Source organism: Gossypium hirsutum, chromosome D12 (assembly GCF_007990345.1).
Source record: "Gossypium hirsutum isolate 1008001.06 chromosome D12, Gossypium_hirsutum_v2.1, whole genome shotgun sequence".
NCBI classification, from domain to species: domain Eukaryota; kingdom Viridiplantae; phylum Streptophyta; class Magnoliopsida; order Malvales; family Malvaceae; genus Gossypium; species Gossypium hirsutum.
This window is the reverse complement of record NC_053448.1, coordinates 3,334,271-3,353,518: the sequence shown is the minus strand read 5'-3', so window position 1 is coordinate 3,353,518 and position 19,248 is coordinate 3,334,271. Positions and strand designations below refer to the sequence as shown.

Sequence of the window (19,248 nt, the reverse complement as noted above, 5' to 3'; positions counted from 1 at the left end):
TCTCTCGCAATATGAGTTGATTTTTTTGGAAAAACAGAAATTTAAAAGAAATACCTCGGTATTGTCCGAGGCTCAACCCACCTCTCGCAATATGAGTTGATTTTTGAGAAACAGAAATTTAAAAGAAATACCTCGGCATGGTCCAAGGCTCAACTCACCTCTCGCAATATGAGTTGATTTTTTTTATGAAAAAAAAAATTAAAAAAAATACCTCAGCGTGACCCGAGGCTCAACTCACCTCTCGCAATATGAGTTGATTTTTGAAAAAAACAGAAATTAAAAATACCTCAGCGTGACCCGAGGCTCAACTCACCTCTCATATTATGAGTTGATTTAAAAAAAGACATAAATTAAAAATACCTCAGCGTGACCCGAGGCTCAACTCACCTCTGTATTATGAGTTGATTTTTTAAAAAAGACATAAATTAAAAATATCTCAGCGTGACCCGAGGCTCAACTCACCTCTGTATTATGAGTTGATTTTTTTAAAAAGACATAAATTAAAAATGCCTCAGCGTGACCCTAGGCTCAACTCATATCTGTATTATGAGTTGATTTTTTAAAAAAGACATAAATTAAAAATACCTCAGCGTGACCCGAGGCTCAACTCACCTCTATATTATGAGTTGATTTTAAAAAAAAAACGAAATTAAAAATACCTCAGCGTGACCCGAGGCTCAACTCACCTCTCGTATTATGAGTTGATTTTAAAAAAGACAGAAATTAAAAAAACCTCAGCGTGACCCGAGGCTCAACCCACCTCTGTATTATGAGTTGATTTTTAAAAAAGACATAAATTAAAATACCTCAGCGTGACCCGAGGCTCAACTCACCTCTGTATTATGAGTTGATTTAAAAAAAAACCGTTGATTTAAAAAAAACCGAAATTAAAAATACCTCAGCGTGACCCGAGGCTCAACTCACCTCTCGTATTATGAGTTGATATTTGGAAAAAAAAACAGAAAGTGAAAAATATTTCTTGAAAGAAACAGGGTTTCAAAAAACAACTGGTAAAACTAAAAGCCTTCTTCTTCATTGATTCTGTGCAGCTTTCTCCCAGTATTCCTTGCTCTACTGGTATACTTGTATATGTCATTTATGATGTTATTATGATATGCACATGTTTGTCCTAAATGCTTTTGGTGTCTACATGATCATGCAATGCACGCTGGGCTGTTTGTCACGTGCCCCACTTTTGATTTTTGTGAGGGTCCGCATTCATTTCCTCAATTCTTGACTTTTCTCTCCAGTTTTGTACTCATCCTCAAGTTCTGTGAGTAATCCACATCTTCGTATACCACCCTCCTGCCCTCTTGTTGAACTTTGTTCTTGCTTCAGGGTCCTTGTATTTATCAAATTTTCATCCAGGTAATGCTCAACATTCCTTTTGTTTAGAGTATGTCATCTTACCATTTATCATTTAAATGAATCAAACACGAGATGCATAAAAAAACAAAGTAGGCATGAAAGAAATACCTCACATTCAATTTTTCAAAAGCAACAAATCAAAGAAAAATGATAAGGAAGTTCCAATAAAGAAAGCATCATAAAGAAAGGAAAGTGAATTCAATTGCCACAAATGCTCTAGATATCCAACGCATGAACTTCTCCACGTTTCTTCGTCAAGGATCTTTTCGAGGATGGCTTTCTATGTAAAATATTTCGAGCTTCTGAGAATTCTTCAAATATTATAACCTCGCCATTCGACTCCCCATTCAAGTCGTCTTTCTCTTTAAGTCCGAAACTGCTTCATTAGGACACCCTTTCGGGTTTTCATCCTAATCATTTTGTTTATCAAGACGCCCTTTTCGAATTTTCATCTTGATTTTTCTTTTTCTTTTTTGTTTTTTTTTGTTTTTTGTTTTTTTTGTTTGTTTTTTTTTGTTTTTTTAGGCATAATATTTCTTTATAGCATCTGAGTTCACTGGATTAGGTAATTCTTTCCCATCCATCTCGGTGAGAATCAGAGCTCCTCCTAAGAATGCCTTTTTTACAACGTATGGCCCTTTCCAATTTGGTGACCATTTTCCTCGAAAGTCTTTTTGTATTGGGAGGATCTTTCTCAGTACCAGTTCCCCTTCGCGGAATTCTCTTGGCCGTACCTTTTTATCATGGGCCGTGATCATTCTTTTCTGATACATCTGTCCATGACAAATTGCCTTCAAGCGTTTCCCTTCAATAAGGTTTAGTTGATCATATCGAGCTCGAACCCACTCTGATTCTTCTAACTTTGTCTCCATCAAAACGCGCAGGGATGGGATCTCTACTTCAATAGGCAGAACGACCTCCATCCAATAAACCAGAGAAAAGGGAGTTGCCCCCGTAGACGTCCGTACAGAGGTGCGATATGCGTACAAAGCGAATGGTAGGTTCCTGTGCCTGTCTTTATATGTCTTAGTCATTTTCCCGATAATTCTCTTAATATTTTTGTTGACCCCTTCAACAGCTCCGTTCATTTTCGGGCGATAAGGTGAGGAATTATGATGCTTTGTCTGGAATTGCTCACACACTTCTTTCATCATCTTGTTGTTCAAATTCAAAGCATTATCTGAAATGATTCTCTCAGGCAAACCACATCGACATATGATCTCCTTTTTTAAGAACCTACAGACTATAGCCTTTGTCACATTAGCAAACGAAGTAGCTTCTACCCATTTTGTAAAGTAGTCTATAACCACAAAGATGAATCGATGCCCATTGGAAGCTTTCGGGGAAATTGGCCCTATAACATCCATGCCCCACATAGAAAAAGGCCACGGAGAAGTCATGACATGAAGGGGCGATGGAGCTGCATGAATTTTATCGCCATAAATTTGACATTTATGACACTTTCGCACGTAGCCAATGCAATCCATTTCCATCGTCAGCCAGTAATAACCAAGTCTCATAATTTGTCTGGCCATAGTGAAACCAATGGAATGCGTTCCACAAATTTCTTCGTGGACATCTTCAAGTATTCTTTTGGCTTCAACAGCATCCACGCATCTCAAGAGCATTTGGTTCTTTCCTTTTTTATAAAGGATATCTCCGTCAAGAATAAACCCAGTCGCCATTCTCCTGATTGTTCTCTTGTCATTCTCGTTTGCTTGCTCGGGATACTTTTGATTCTTAATGTAATCCAATATGTCATGAAACCAGGGTCGTCCATCTGACTCCTCCTCAATGCTAAAAAGTGTGCGGGGGTCTCATATATGCTCATTTGGATACGCATTATTTCAGTTTCTCTATTTCCTTTGAACATTGAAGCCAAGGTGGCCAAAGCATCAGCCGATTAGTTTTCTTCTCGCAGGAAGTAGTAAAAGGTCACTTCTTTGAATTCTTTGACCACTTCCACTATGAGACTAAGACTACTCCTATCCCGTGCCCCCAACGCGTTTGATGCACCATCAAAACTCATCTTCCATGATTAATCTTTTGATGATTCACCTTCGGAAATGCACATCAATTCTTCATCTGGGAAATTAAATCTCAACGGCTCATATTCCTCCATTGCTCGACTTGCCAAGAAGTCAGCTATCGCGCTTCCCTTTATCGACTTTTGGCTCATATGCATAATGTCATATTCAGACAATAAAAGCTGCCATCATGCCATTCTCCCTGAGAGTGCGGGTGATTCCATCAAGTACTTTAATGGATCTAGCTTTGAAATTAATCATGTTGTATGATACAACATGTATTGTCTAAGCCTTCGAACTACCCAGACCAATGCACAACAGAAATTTTCAATTGACGGGTACTTTGCCTCATACTCTGTGAACATTTTGCTGAGATAGTAAATCACTTTTTCTCTTTTCCCTGACTCATCATGCTGCCCCAGCATTTTTCAGTCCGAATGGAATCACTTTGTAGTAGAACATTCCCCACATTGTCACAAATGCGGTTTTCTCCATATCTTCATGAGCCATCTTTATCTGATTATAACCTAAGAAACCATCCATAAAAGAAAATAAAGAATGTTTTACCGTATTATCCACCAAAGTATCGATGTGTGGTAAAGGAAAGTTATCCTTAGGGCTTGCTTGATTCAGATCACGATAATCCACGCACATTCGCACCTTGCCATCTTGCTTCGGCACTGGGACTATATTAGCTAGCCATTCTGAATACTTAGAGACTTGTAGGAAGCCAGCGTTAAATTGTTTCTTGACTTCTTCTTTTATCTTCAACAGCATTTCAGGTCTCATCCTTCTTAACTTCTGTTGAACAGGTTTGCATTCTGGTTTCAGTGGGAGCTTATGGACCACAATATCTGTGTTCAACCCTGGCATATCCTGATAAGACCAGGCAAACACATCTTTGTACTCATGGAGCAACGCGATCAAATCTCGCCTGGTGTTTTCTGAAACGGAAGTCCCAATCTTCACTTCTTGTTTCTTTTCTTTATTCCCAAGTTTACTACCTCAACAGATTCTTGATGGGGTAGAATCTGTTTCTCTTCTTCTTCAACCATTGTTAGTAAGTTAGGAGGCGGGTCACAATTTTCAGCATATTCCTTGGCTTCGAATTCTCCTGAACAAAAAGCCTTCTCGAAATCGATTTCAAGACTTGTAACTAGATTGTTCATGCCATGGATATTTGAGCACTTGAAAGGCGAATAGAAAAGACTACTATAGGAGAGCATCAAAGTATTGGAATCAACAAACACAATGTTATAGAATGATATGAGATACATGTAGGGAAAGGCTGTGAGAAGAGGGAATAATTACAAAACTAATGAAAATGAAAAGACCATGACAAAATGCATCTTCATTAATGTCCAATAAAATGATAAATAGCAAACATAAGTTCTTACAAAAGGAATCCCATTACTTAGGGATATACAAAATAATGGAGAATTAACATTGGGCATTACTCTGGAGAGGACTTAGAAACTACAAGGAGGTCTATAGCAGTCTGATTGTTCAAAACATATCTTGGGGGACAATGGCGTATCATTGAAAGATCCTCAATTGTATCACTCTCATTGAATTCAACATCTATAGCTCTAGCTCTTAAACGCGTTCCATAAGAATGACGTGATTCTAGACTTGTAGTGTCACAACTGTGGATTATGCGGTTTTAACCTTAGTGAATGGTCAGGGTGATATGTACATGCAATGTATGAATGAATGACAAGTGAATGTTAGTCATGAATAAATATACAAGAATTTGGTGCTGATTTCAAGATAGCCCCATATTTTGGCGTTTCATTAATCAAAAGAGCCCATTACAAAACAATTTTCCATCTTGGACTTAACAGTTACACAAATTCCCTGGCCACATCGCCTTGTTTCTTCACTCGTCCTAGGAATTCCGACATACTTGATTTTTGGCTTGGCAACTGAGAGCTTCGGCCTTATCTGATAATTGCACAATTTGCATAGCCGTCTAGCGAAATTCATTGACTAAACTTCAGACCATGTATCAGTCATCCCTGTCAACTTCATTAGCTTTTTCTTAAAGGTCATCGATTTAGACTCCTTCACATATATCTTGTTGAGTTGCACATTGTCGATGCAAAGCAGGGCAGTATAGTCTTCTATGGTCGGAGTCATATCTTCTTGATTGAAAGTGAAACACAGATAGACTGGGTCCCAGAATCGAACCACGGCTTGGGTCAACTGCTCGTTCACATTGATTGCTATCAAGTGAGCTATATCTCTGTATTTTTCAGTGAAGATGCCTCTAGTATCTGAGTCCCACTGCTTCCAAATCCTAGTCAAGTCTTCAAGATCATTCTGACGCACATTCGAGGTCATACGCTCGGGAATATCAGAGGTGTATCCTTCCTTCAAACTGTCCCGTTTCGCTTTTTGAGTCCTCAAAGAACAATCTCGGACTACAACATTTTTCTCGGTTACTTGTGTAATTGACTCCTCCATCAGAAACCCGTTTTTGGCAACCAATCTCTAATCAACACCTTCCTAATGAGATGTTTACGATGCATGATGAAAAATAAAATGAAGAACAAATAATCTTGGTTAGAGATCACAACATATATAAACAGAAGAAAAAAGAAAAATAAAGACTATGGAAAATTTAACAAATTAAGCTATTTAATAATGCAATTTGGTGGAACAGACCTACATTTTTTTTTGTTTTGCCCCAACATGCTTTACAAAAACCTACCCCACATACCATTAGACAATCTATCCGACCCCATTTATTAAACAGACCCGATTCATTTGCAAGTATGTGTAAATGTAAAATAAACAAAAGGTAAGAGGCGTTTCTCCCATATACTTATTTTGGTGACTATTCAATGGACGGAGGCTCGACATGGCTCTAATTGGGTGGCTCGTACGGTTCACTATATGTGGTTTTAGTTCTAGAAAGGTACTCGAATTGTCCATACTGTCACCTATTAAGGTTAGTACAGAGCCTCGGTTGTCACCCGTCATGGGCTAAAACGAGCTCAATTCGAGGGATTACATTTACTTATGCCTATGCGAAGGGACAAGTTAACTCACGAAAGCATAAGTCATATGTAACCTGGAAGTATTTCACTAGCCTGTGCGGAGGGACGAGTTAACTCACGAAGGCGTAGTGTTTACTTCCACTTTAACGGACGGAGCCCGGGTAGAGAGCTCATGTTATGCAAGAATGCAAGTGCACGGTGTGTGGGGAGAAACTCACAAACCTTTTTATTTTTATTTTTACTAAAAAAACAAACTAAAACCATAAAACTTAAAGCTGAAAAAAAACACGAAAATAAAACAGGTTAGAAAAATATTAATTTCAAAACCGGATGCGGATGCATGATTTTTCAAAACAAAATTCAAGGATCACGATTAAAAATTAAATTGAACAAGAAATTTTAAAAATTTTGACAACACGCGTTTAACACCAGACTCGACTCTCAAAAGTCCCTAGCGGAGTCGCCATCTGTAGCGACCTAAAAATTTTGGGTACGGGCGCAAGTCGAAGTGGTTATTAAAAATTTGAAAGCTATGTCTCGATTTTATTTCAAAAAGGGAGTCGCCACCGATCTTTTTTCTAGGTGTGATCGGACACCAAATAAATTCTCTTTTTTAAAAGAAAAATTATTTTTCAAATTTTCTAAAAAAGATTCGATTGTAGGTCCACGTCAAAATCCAGAGAAAATTAGGGTTCGGGAGTCAGTTACGTGCGAGGAAGGTATTAGCACCCTCACGACGCCCAAAATTGGTATGTCGTTAAACGCGTGTTGTCTTCATTTTCAAAAATACGAGTTCAATTTAATATTAGTCGTGATCCGATTGAAACACGAGAATTTTAAAGCACAATAACTTTTTCTTTTTTTTTTGAAAACACGAATTTTTTTTTAAATACAAGAATTTTAGAAACACGAAATTTTTTTTAAAAACACGAAAATTTTGAAACACGAGATTTTTTTTAAAACACGAATTTTCTTTTTGAAACACGAAAATTTTTAAAACACAAAATTTGTTTTTGAAAACATAAAAATTTTGATAAAAACGAAACACGAGAATTTTTTTGAAACACGAAAATTTATGAAACACGGTCAATTTTTTTGAAAACACGAAAATTTTTGAAAGACGAGAATTTTTTTTAAAACAAAAAAATTTATGAAACACAGAAATCATTTTTTGAAAACAAGAAAATTTTAAAATACGAGAATTTTGAAAACACGGGAAATTTTTTTGAAAACACGAAAATTTTTGAAACACGATTTTTTAAGAAGTACCATATTTAACACGAATCAATGATATTCATCCCTACATGGCGATGAAATCATCGAATTAGTGCCAAATCGATTCAACTTAATATTTAATCGTGATTCTATTAAAACACGAGAATTTAAAAAACATGAGGATTTTAGAATATTTTCGATTTTTTTAAAGGACGTATTGTGTTTAACACAAACCGATGATATTCACCCAATATAGCGATGAAATCAACGATTTAATGTTAAATCGATTCGTTGCCTTATTTATTGAAATTATTCGAATTTAAAAAAATAAAAAAAATAAAAACATAAATACAAAATAAAAATACTTAAAAATGTGCAACAAATATTAAAAAATAAAACAACATTTATATATTTAGACAAAATTAAGAACTCAAGAATTTACCAAACCCAATGTTATGGGCTGTTTGGGCCTTTCTTTTTTTTTTTTGCTGTTGGGCTACTGCTTATTGGGCTGCCAAGGGACTGGGCCGATGTTGCTGCTGGTTTGGGCTGCGCTGGAGCTGCTGGGTCTGGCGGATTTGGGCTGCAGTTGGGCCTGTTAAAAAGGCCTGCTATTAATTTCTGCTGCTTCTTTTTTTTTACTTTATTTTTTTTGGGTTTTGCCTTTTTTGGGGCCTAAGGCTGCTGGTGCGGGCCTGTTGTAGATCGGGTCGGGTCGGCTTCCGGGTCGGGTCGGTTTGATCGGACTATTAGTTTTTTTTTAAAATTTTTTATCTCCCTTTTTTTTCCTTCCTTCTTTCTGTTTTCTCTTTTTCTTTCTTTCTTTCTTCTCTTTTCTTTCTATTTTTTCTTTCTTTCCCGATCAGCCCCCTACAGTTTTCTTTGTTGCTGGTGGCGCTTCCTCCGCCTACAGTGGAACAGCCGGCGGCGGCGCACAGTTGTCTCCTCTTTCCCCCATCTTTCTTCTTTTCTCTTTCTCTTTTTTTTTTCTCTTTTGCTTGTTGTTTCTTTCTTTTTTTTTTTTGCTTTTTGGTTGTTTTGCTAGTTGCCGGGAGTGTGGTGTCGCGGTGGTGGGCCGGTGGCGCGAGCAAGACGGCGACAGTATACCTTTTTTTGCTGCTATTTTTGCTCTTTTTTTTGCTCAAAATTTATTTTTTTCTTTTTTGCTTCTTGCTTGGCTGCCCCCTTCTTTTTCTCTCATTTTCTTCTTTTAAATCCTTCTATTTTGTCTTCTTCTCTTTTGTTTTCAGGTGGCAGTGGAGCAATCATGGCCTAGGGAGGTTGCTGGAGCTGGCCTGCTGGTTGCGGCGATTTGACAAGTCCAGGAGGACCAAACTGCATAGGGTGCAAAGTTTCTAGGGTAAAAATGCAATTTTAGGAAAATATGGGGCCAAATGTAATTTATAGATATTTTAAGGGCCCGAATGTAATTTAAAAAATTTTAGGGGTAGAAATGTAATTTTGAGAAAGTTTAGGGGTTAAAATGCAATTTTAGAAAATTTTAGGGGTCAAAATGCAAAAATAAAAATAAAAAAAATTCTTTTTTTGAAAAAAACACGAAATTAATCCCGGGCAAAATTCAGTGATTACACTCATGCTCACAATTTAGATTATATCACTAGTAATTCTCATTTAATTCACATACAATTCAATCTCATTAAGTTTAACACTAATATGTATTTACCATTTAACTCAACGTTTATCGATTATACCATTCATTAACACATTTATGAAATTTTCAATTTTGCAATAAAAATATCACTTTAGCTTAAATAACAACATCATCCTGGTATAAATACACTACCACTTATCCATTTACTTTAATTCTTTTGGGCCCCTTTTGTCTTACCATCCTTAATCAAATGAGGGAACAGTTACGGAAAATTGAGTACTTCACTTCCACTTTGCCATAGTATAAATATGGTCTTACGTATGATCACTTATCACTTGTCCCTGATCAGATAAGTGTGCTACCACTTATCACTTGCCACTTGTCACTGATCAGATAAGTGTAGTTAAAGCTACCACTTATCACTTGTCACTGATCAGATAAGTGTAGCTGAAGCTATCACTTATCACTTGCCACTTGTCACTGATCAGATAAGAGTAGCTAAGCTACCATTTATCACTTATCACTTGTCACTGATCAGATAAGTGTAGCTAAAGCTACCACTTATCACTTATCACGTGTCACTGATCAGATAAGTGTAGCTAAAGCTACCACTTATCACTTATCACTGATCAGAAGTACTCAAATCCGACGTTTTGCTCAATTTGATCATTTATTCGGTTTTCGCATTTTTATTTTATTCTCATTTCAACAATAAATATATTTCATCATACATTATATAATTCATGAAATTAACATTTAATCATTAAATTTTAGCCATATGAACTTACTATTTCAATGCATAACTTATAAATTTAACGTGGCATAATCTAGCCACTACTTGGCCAAAGCCTAAACATGTACACCAAATATGTTAGCCAAATACATATAACATAAGCATTATAAGCATAGATGAGCACAACATTTATTCATGTATCACGCTTACCAACATGTGTTAATTCATAAACCATTCATGACATTATTTCATACCAAATCATATACCGAATATACCATACACACATACTATGAAACTTTATTTTCACACATGACTTTAAACTATGACCAATAATGCACAAATATAAGCATAATTTCTATTTCATCTTTTATCAATTATAATCAAGCTTATGATCAATTATACATAAATCATTCATATATTTCCCAATTTTCCTCCTCCTTTTCTCCATTCCACATCCTTAATGTGTATAACACATTAAAACAACATTATCCATACTATCACTATTTTTCCTGCACGTAAATTCAAGCTATCTGTCTGAGTTAGAGTCACTAAATTATTTTTATTAAGGGCTACAGAGCTCCAAATTAAGATCCGTTAATTTTTCCTAATACTAGACTCACATATCTTCTTACCATAAAATTTTTAGAATTTTTGGTTCAGCCAAATAGTACAGTTTATTCTTTAAAATTTCCCCAGTTTTGGTGTCTGACAATTCCAACCACTCTTAACTAAAAATAAATAATCTAATTGTGTAGAATTCAGATGATGTTTCTGTTTATTTACTTTGAAAATAGACTTATTAAGGATTCTAAGCATATAAATTATAACTCATAATTATTTCTTTTCAATTTTTTATGATTTTCCAAAGTCAGAACAGGGGAACCCAAAATCATTCTGACATGGTCTCACAAAATTTATTATATCTCATAATTTACAATTCAATTACTTACACTGTTTCTTCTATGAGAAACTAAACTCAATACAATTCAGTTCAAAACTGAATTTTTGGTGATTTTTCAAAGTTAAACCACTACTGCTGTCCAAACTGTTTTAGTGTAAAATGTTAATTTCCATTTTGCCCCAAATTTCACAGTTCATACAATTCAGTCCTTGCTCAATTAACCCCTCAGTTAAGCTAAATTTTCTCAATTAGTAATTTAACTAGACATTATAAATTATTTCACAACTATTGAACTTCAAAATTTCCACATATAACCCTAACTTCAAACTCTTTTACTATTAGGTCCCAAACATTCACTTTCTATTCAATTCTTTCAATAAAATCAGCATATAAACAATTTAAAGCTCTAATTCCATGCTAAATCATCATATAATTCCAACATGTATTCATAGTAACTTTCAACATCTTTCATAGAACCAAAAACTAATGAATACAACAAGTGGGCCTAGTTGTAAAAGTCACAAAAACACAAAAATTCTAGAAATAATTTAAGAGTTGAACTTACTTGCAGTAAAAATATGAAGAACCAGCTTGAGGAAACCCTTCTATGGTGTTTTAGCTGATGAGAATGCAGAAAAATAAAGAGAAATCTAGATAATTCCACTTTGGTCCTAACTTTATTAAGTAAATTTTGCAATATTCCAATTTTGCCCTTAATTCTCCTTACTTTGTTGCTGATTTCATGCCTTTGCCATCCAGCCCAGATAGACCTTGGGTCTATTTGCCTTTTAAGCCCTCTTCCTTTTTATCATTTAAGCTATTTATTCATTTCCCATAATTTTGCATTTGTTACAATTTAGTCCTTTTTGTTCAATTAATTATTGGAACTTTAAAATTTCTTAACGAAAATTTAATACTAACTTTTTAACACTCCATAAATATTTATAAAAATATTTATAGCTTGGTTTAAAATCCCCGAGATCTCAATACCTCATTTTCGATTCTAATTATTTTAATATTTATTTCTAGTGCACTATTCACTATTTCAAAAATTTTCACATTTAACTTATACTCACTAAATTAATAATATTTTCTACCCATTTGTCAAATTTAGTGATCTCAAATCACCGTTCCGACACCTCTGAAAATTCAGGCCATTACATTTTTCCTCGTCAGATTTGTGGTCCCAAAACCATTGTTCTGACTAGACCCAAAATCGGGCTGTTACAATATTATTGATCCGCTACCCATTTTGTTGACTTGTCTATGTCATATTAATTTTAGTTTGACTTTACCAATTGAATGATGCAAAGTTAGTTTAAATATTTAATTATGTTATGTTTTATAAAGGTAAATTATCAAGCGATCACTTAGTTGGTCCAGGTATTATGTACGTCTTCCAAACATTAATTCTAATACAACGCATGTGTTGGGCGGCAAGTATAATTAGAAAGATAGTTGGTTGCAGTTAAAAACCGATGGGTTGATTAAAGTGGCTTCAAGATTGACTGCTGCTGGCGAGTCTTGAGAAATGATTGAGAGGAGTAGATTTGGGGCTTCAATTGTAGGTTGGGAATGTTAAACTAATATTCTTGTGAAAATATTCATTCTATTAAAATAATCCTCAGTACAACTGTTGTTCATATATTTACAATAGCAGACTTAACTAATCATAAACTGGCTTTAACTAACATGTGCTAACAGCTAACTGATAGTTAACTAACTAACTAATTAACTGTCTTATTAGTTACATTAACATTCTCTCGGTTTTCTTTGAAGGTTTTAAACTTGAATACCAACATCACTGGAACGAATTTGCAAGTCTTGTCTAAATGTAGCAAACTATTTTGGAAGAATCGACTTTGTGAGAACATCAGCAACTTGTCTTGTGGATGGAACAAAATTGACCTGCAGCACACCATCAAGTACTTTTTCACGAACAAAGTGATGATCAATCTCAGCATGTTTCATTCGAGCATAATGAGTGGGATTTGCAGCCATGGTGACTGTAGAAGTATTGTCACACCAGACCACTAGTATCTGACAAACTGACATACCAATTTCATCTAACAACTGCTTAACCCATAGCAACTCAGATACACAATTTGCTATGCTGCGGTATTCTGCTTCAGATGAGGACCTGGATACTACTGCTTGCTTCTTGGAACACCATGCAATTGGGTTTGGTCTTAGGTAAACCACATATCCTGTGGTAGAGCGTCGATCTTCAACAGAGGCAGCCCATTCAGCATCAGAGTAGCATACTAACTCAAATTGACCTTTTGAGAAGAACAAACCATGATCCATAGTCCCTATGAGGTATCTCAACACACGCTTAATTGCCTTCCAATGAGTATCACTAGGTGAGTTCATGTAATAGCCCGATTTTCAGGAATGTTGAAAACAGTGGTACGAGATCATCAAATTCAGAAAATAAGCTCGTAAATTTCATTATTAATAATTACGAGCCAAATATGATTTTTAAGAGATTTTTGAATTAGTAATTTGTGTTTTATAAAAATTTATTAAGTCAAGAAATTGAGGAAAGAGGTATCGAGACCTCGATGTTATAAACCGAGCTGTAAATATTTTTATAAATATTTACGAACTGTCAATATGGTAGTGTTAAAGTTTCATCAGAAAATTTAATGTTTCGGCAGTTAATTAATTAAAAAGGACTAAATTGAAAAGATGCAAAACTTGCTAAAGTGATTAAATAGCTTAACAATTAAATAAGGAAGGGCTAAAAGATAAAATGGACCAATTTAAGTGGCTGAGATGGCATACCGTTAAAAAAAATCTAAGATTTTTATGTATTTAAGGATAAAATTAGAATTACAAAAAAGTTTATGTGGCCAAATTTTATTTTAAGGATTTCAAGACCATTTCTTCTTGAAATTTCGGTGGATACAGCCATGGAAGAGGGTTTAGAGCTGTTCTTCCATATTTTGGCTTCAAGTAAGTTTAATTCTTGCTTTTTCCTTGAAGTTTTTATATTTTTAGACTTTTACAATTACGTCCAACTTAGTATTCTACTAGTTTCTCATTTTGTTGAAAGTTTTGGAAGATACCAATAATAAGTTCATATGATTTTTGTTATTTTATGATGAAATTGAGATGTTAATGGATGTTTAAAGGTTTTTTATTAAAGAATTTTAGATGAAAACATGTTTTAGGGATTAAATTGAAAAGTATTGAAATTGTGGATAACTTCTAAAATTTCATGGAATCCATGGGCTGTTATTGATATGTATGAGAATTATTAGTCTTGAATGAAGGATTATATTCCAAGAATTTTATTTTCCTAGCCTAGGGACGAAATTGTCATGTATTAAAAGTTTAGGGTCAAATTGGTAATCAATATTTTACACTAAAACAGTTTTGGGTAGCAGCAGTGGTCTAACTTTGAAAAATTACAAAAAATTTTGGGAATTGAATTAGAACATGAATAAAATATGAAATTAAAGCTTATTGAGTCTAGTTTCTCATAAAATAAATGCTATAAGCAATGGAATTGAAAATCATGAGATGTAATTAATTTTGTAAGACAAGGTCAGAATGATTTCGAGTTCCCCTGTTCTGACTTTGGAAAATAATTAAAAATTGTAAAAAAATAATTATGGGATAAACTTTATATTTTTAGAATCTTGAATGAGTCTATTTTCAAAATAAACAAACGAGAATATTATCCAAATTCTGTAGAATGAGATAATTAATTTTTAGTGAAGAGGGTTCGGAACTATCAAATAGTGAAACAGGGGAAACTTTAAAGAATAAAATGTACTTATTTGCTGAACCAAAAATTCTGAAAATTTTATGATAAGAAGTTATGTGAGTCTAGTTTCAGGGAAAATTAACGGATATTAATTTGGAGCTCTGTAGCTCCGGATAAAAATAATTTAGTGACTCTGACTCAGATAAACAGCCTTGAATATACATGTCAGTGAATAGTGAAATTATAGCTAATGTTGTTTAAGTGTGTTATACACATTAAGGATGTGGAATGGAGAGGAGGAGGAGGAAAATTGAGAAATATATGAATGATTTGTGTGTAATTGGTCATAAGCTTGATTATAATTGATAAACGATGAAATAGAAATGATGCTTATATATGTTCATTATTGGTCATGGTTTAAGCTCATTTGTGAAAATAAAGTTTCATAGTATGTGTATGGTATATTCGTTATATGATTTGGCATGAAATAATGTCATGAATGGTTATGAATTTACACATGTTGGTAAGCGTGATACATGAATAAATGTTGTGCTCATCCATGCTTATAATGCTTATGTTATATGTGTATTTGGCTAACATATTTGGTGTACATGCTTAGGCTTTGGCCAAGTAGTGGCTAGATTATGCCACGTTAAATTTATAAGTTATGAGTTGAAATAGTAAGTTCATATGGCTGAAATTTAATGATTAAATGTTAATTTCATGAATTATATAATTTATGATGAAATATATTTATTGTTGAAATGAGAATAAAAGAAAAATGCAAAAACCGAATAAATGATCAAATTGAGCGAAACGTCAGATTTAAGTACTTCTGATAAGTGATAAGTGGTAGCTTTAGCTACACTTATCTGATTAGTGACAAGTGACAAGTGACAAGTGATAAGTGATAGCTTCAGCTACACTTATCTGATCAGTGACAAGTGATAAGTCATAATTGGTAGCATTAGCTACACTTATCTAATCAGTGACAAGCGACAAGTGATAAGTGGTAGCTTAGCTACACTTATCTGATCAAGGACAAGTGATAAGTGATCATACGTAAGACCATAGTTATACTATGGCAAAGTGGAAGTGAAGTACTCAATTTTCCGTAACCGTTCCCTAATTTGATTAAGGATGGTGTTATTTAAGCTAAAGTGATATTTTCATTGCAAAATTGAGAATTTCATAAATGTGTTAATGAATGGTATAATCGATAAACGTTGAGTTAAATGGTAAATACGTATTAGTGTTGAACTTAATGACATTGAATTGTACGTGAATTAAATGGAAATTGCTAGTAATATGATTTAAATTGTGAGCATGAGAAATTGCGAATTGAATGAAATGGAAATGAAGCATTGAATTGCATGAGTATGTATCAAGTCTTATAGGCCCTAATTATTATGATCATAATATTTTGAGGATATATTGTGAAAAGTTATAGAAGCATGTCAATAATTTTGAAAGTTTTAATTTAGATGGAATTTTATAACTCGGTTAAATACGTTTACAAGTGTATGTGTTCTGGTAATGCCTCGTACCTTATTCTGATGTTGGATAAGGGTAAGGGGTGTTATAGTTCATATACTGACTGAGTTTGTTCACACAAAACGCTAAGTCAGGACATACAATACACAAATATTGAAGCATGCCAATTGTACTTCGATACAAGTGACCATCAGCAAATGGAGGACTCCCATCTGATGCAACCAGCTTGGGAGTGCTCACCATGGGTGTAGGCGTGGGTGCTGCTCCTGCCATGCCGGTTTTGTGAAATATCTCTGAGATATATTTCTTCTGATTAAGCAACAGTCCCTGAGGTGTATGTTGCACTTTAACGCCCAAGAAAAAATTAAGCCTACCCATGTCTTTAAGGGCAAACTTATTTTGAAGCTGGTGTATCACTTTGTTTATACTTGTAATTGAGCTGTTTGTGACAAATATGTCGTCCACATAAGCCAGAAGTAGCAAGAGCTGTCCAGACGAGGCCCGAATAAATAGTGAAGGATCAGCTTTCGATGTACGAAAACCAAGTTGATCCACTAGATACTACTTTAATGTCTGAAACCATGCATGAGGAGCTTGCCTGAAACCATACAATGCCTTGGTCAGTCGACAAACAAGTTTCTAGCCATTGTTACATGCTACTTCAAACCCAGTTGGTTGATCCATATATATCTCTTCTGTTAGGTTCCCATTGAGAAAGGCGTTATTCACATCAACTTGCCTTAACGACCAGCCCTTCATGATTGTAATAGCAAGGACAGTTCGTACAATTTTTGCTTTAACTACTGGACTAAATGTGTCTCAAAAATCAAATCTAGCATGTTGAGAAAAACCTTTAGCCACCAATCGTGCCTTATACCTTTCCACAATCCCATCAGCCTTCTTTTTCACTTTAAACAGCCATTTGCATCCAATGACCTTCCTATTAACAAGCAGATGGCAAAGAGTCCATGCTTTATTTTGAAAAAGAGCCTGTAACTCATTATGTACCACTGCTCGCAACACTCATCACGCATTACTTCATGGATGTCAGCAGGAGTATCATTGGATAAACAGACTGCTTTACTTAGGTAGGCATTGGGTTTAAAAATACTAGCCTTGCTACGTGTAACCATTGTATGAGAATTGACTAGAATAGCAGGCGATGGTGAGGACACACTTGGCCTATCAGAACTAGACCTCCTAGAGCTAGAACTTACACAAGGGGACTGTATTGGACTAGCAGCACTGAGCACAGGAGCCACATTCAAGGAATTAACACGATCAACTCTTGAACTAGTAGCTACTGTAGAAACACAAATTGTATGATCTGGTGTCATAACAAGAAGTTTAGAACTAGACTGCGAAGAAAAAGAAGGTATAGAAGACTCAAACTTAGAGTTGAGACTTTTAAATAGAAATTTGTTTTCATGAAATGTAACATGACGAGAAATATAGACCCTTCCATCAGTAGTTTGACAACGATACACTTTATGACATGGTGAATACCCTAAAAACGTGCATGGGGTTGACCTATACTGTAGTTTGGAAGTGTTGTATGTTCGAAGGTTAGGAAAACATAAGCAGCCAAACACTCTAAGGAATGAATAAGTTGGTTGCTCTTGAAAAAGCTTTTCATAGGGTGAAATGCCTAAAGGAGAGTAAGACAACCTGTTTATCAAATATACTGCACTGCTGAAGGCATCATTCCAGTAGGTTACAGGCATAGTTGCATGAGCCAGCATGGAGAGACCAGCTTCAACAATTTTTCTATGTTTACGTTCAACTAATCCATTTTGTTGTGAAGTATACAAACATGTAACACGCTGCATGATTCCTTGTTGGGACAAATACCTCTTCAGAACCTGAAATTGTCCTTCCCTATTTATTTGTAAGGCTTTAAGTTTGCACCCCAAAGCTCTTTCAGCTTGTCTATGAAAGAGTGGAAACACAGTAAGCACATTTGATTTTTTCTGCAAAAAATAAACCCATGTATACCTTGAATATGCATCTGTGAAGGCAACATAATAGCGAAACCCGTTAGAAGCAACTGGAGCTGGCCCCCAAACATCAGCAACCACTAGTTGCAATGACATAGTATACTCAGAAAGTGACTAATGGAACGATTGTTTATGTTCCTTTCCTAAGTGACCAGTAGTACAACAAGAAAAATCTTTATTTGCACTAAATGGTATATTACACTGATGTAGTGCCTTTTTAAGAGTAGCATTACAAGGATGTTCTAACCTAGAATGTCAAATACTTAAAGGCACCATGACATTAACAGTAAAGCACTGCGCTGAACCAGAAGACAACATTGTTGAGAAAAATCCATTTAAGTGCAACTTGTACAGCCCATCATGCACCGAGCCTCGAAGAAAAACCTCATTGGTTTTCAGATCACAAACTTAGCACTGTGTAAGATAAAACTCAAATATCACTTGATTATCCTTTGTAAACTTAGACACATATAGTAGATTTTTGGTTATTCCAGGTACAAGAAACTGTGATTTCATGAATAAGGGCTGTGATCGAGTAAGCAATGATAATTGACCCATAGACATGACAGGAAGTGCATTACCATTACCAACATACACTTTACCTGGACTATTGTAGGGCAAATTTTCACCTAGTGAGGGAACTGAATTTGTTAGATGATGTGTTGCACCTGAGTCAGGATACCACGCATTGTCTGCCACTGTTGCAGGGGTTGCAAGGTACGCTGAGACTGTGGAGCTGCTGAAGACGATGCTAAAGAAGATACATTGCCATACTGTGAAGAATTATGCACAAATAGATTAGACCAGCTATTAACTGAAACAGGCGGACAGAACAAACCTGGTTAAGAACTTGAGCTAGTAGCAGATGCAACAGGCATAGATATCATCCAATGCGTAATCGAAGAACCAGGTCTAACCATGCAGAGATTCACTTGTGGAGCCATAGGAGATCTGTAGCCTATACTCTTATATGAGGTATCAAATCTATAGTAATATCGATCCATAAGAAACCAAGTTTTCCACATAGTTGACTTTGAACTCGCGATCCATATGAGCGACCATGCCCTCGTCCTCGAGCATTTGTGAGGGACGATAGACTAGTGCAGAAACACTATCAACAACAGCATTTGTAGACTGATGAGATATCAAACTAGCTAAACTAGGAGTCTCAAATATGGTAACAT

The 19,248-nt window shown here is 35.2% G+C and overlaps 1 protein-coding gene across 1 annotated transcript; it reads right to left on the bottom strand.

Moving 5' to 3' along the window:
- Positions 1–1,218: 1,218 nt before the first annotated feature.
- On the bottom strand, positions 1,219–2,456 carry LOC107955935 (uncharacterized). The gene is made up of 2 exons (XM_016891714.1): positions 2,070–2,456; positions 1,219–1,332 (listed from the first exon to the last, which is right to left on the bottom strand). The coding sequence occupies exons 1-2, from the start codon at positions 2,454–2,456 to the stop codon at positions 1,219–1,221; spliced, it is 501 nt and encodes a 166-aa protein (XP_016747203.1).
- Between the last annotated feature and the right edge of the window lie 16,792 nt (positions 2,457–19,248).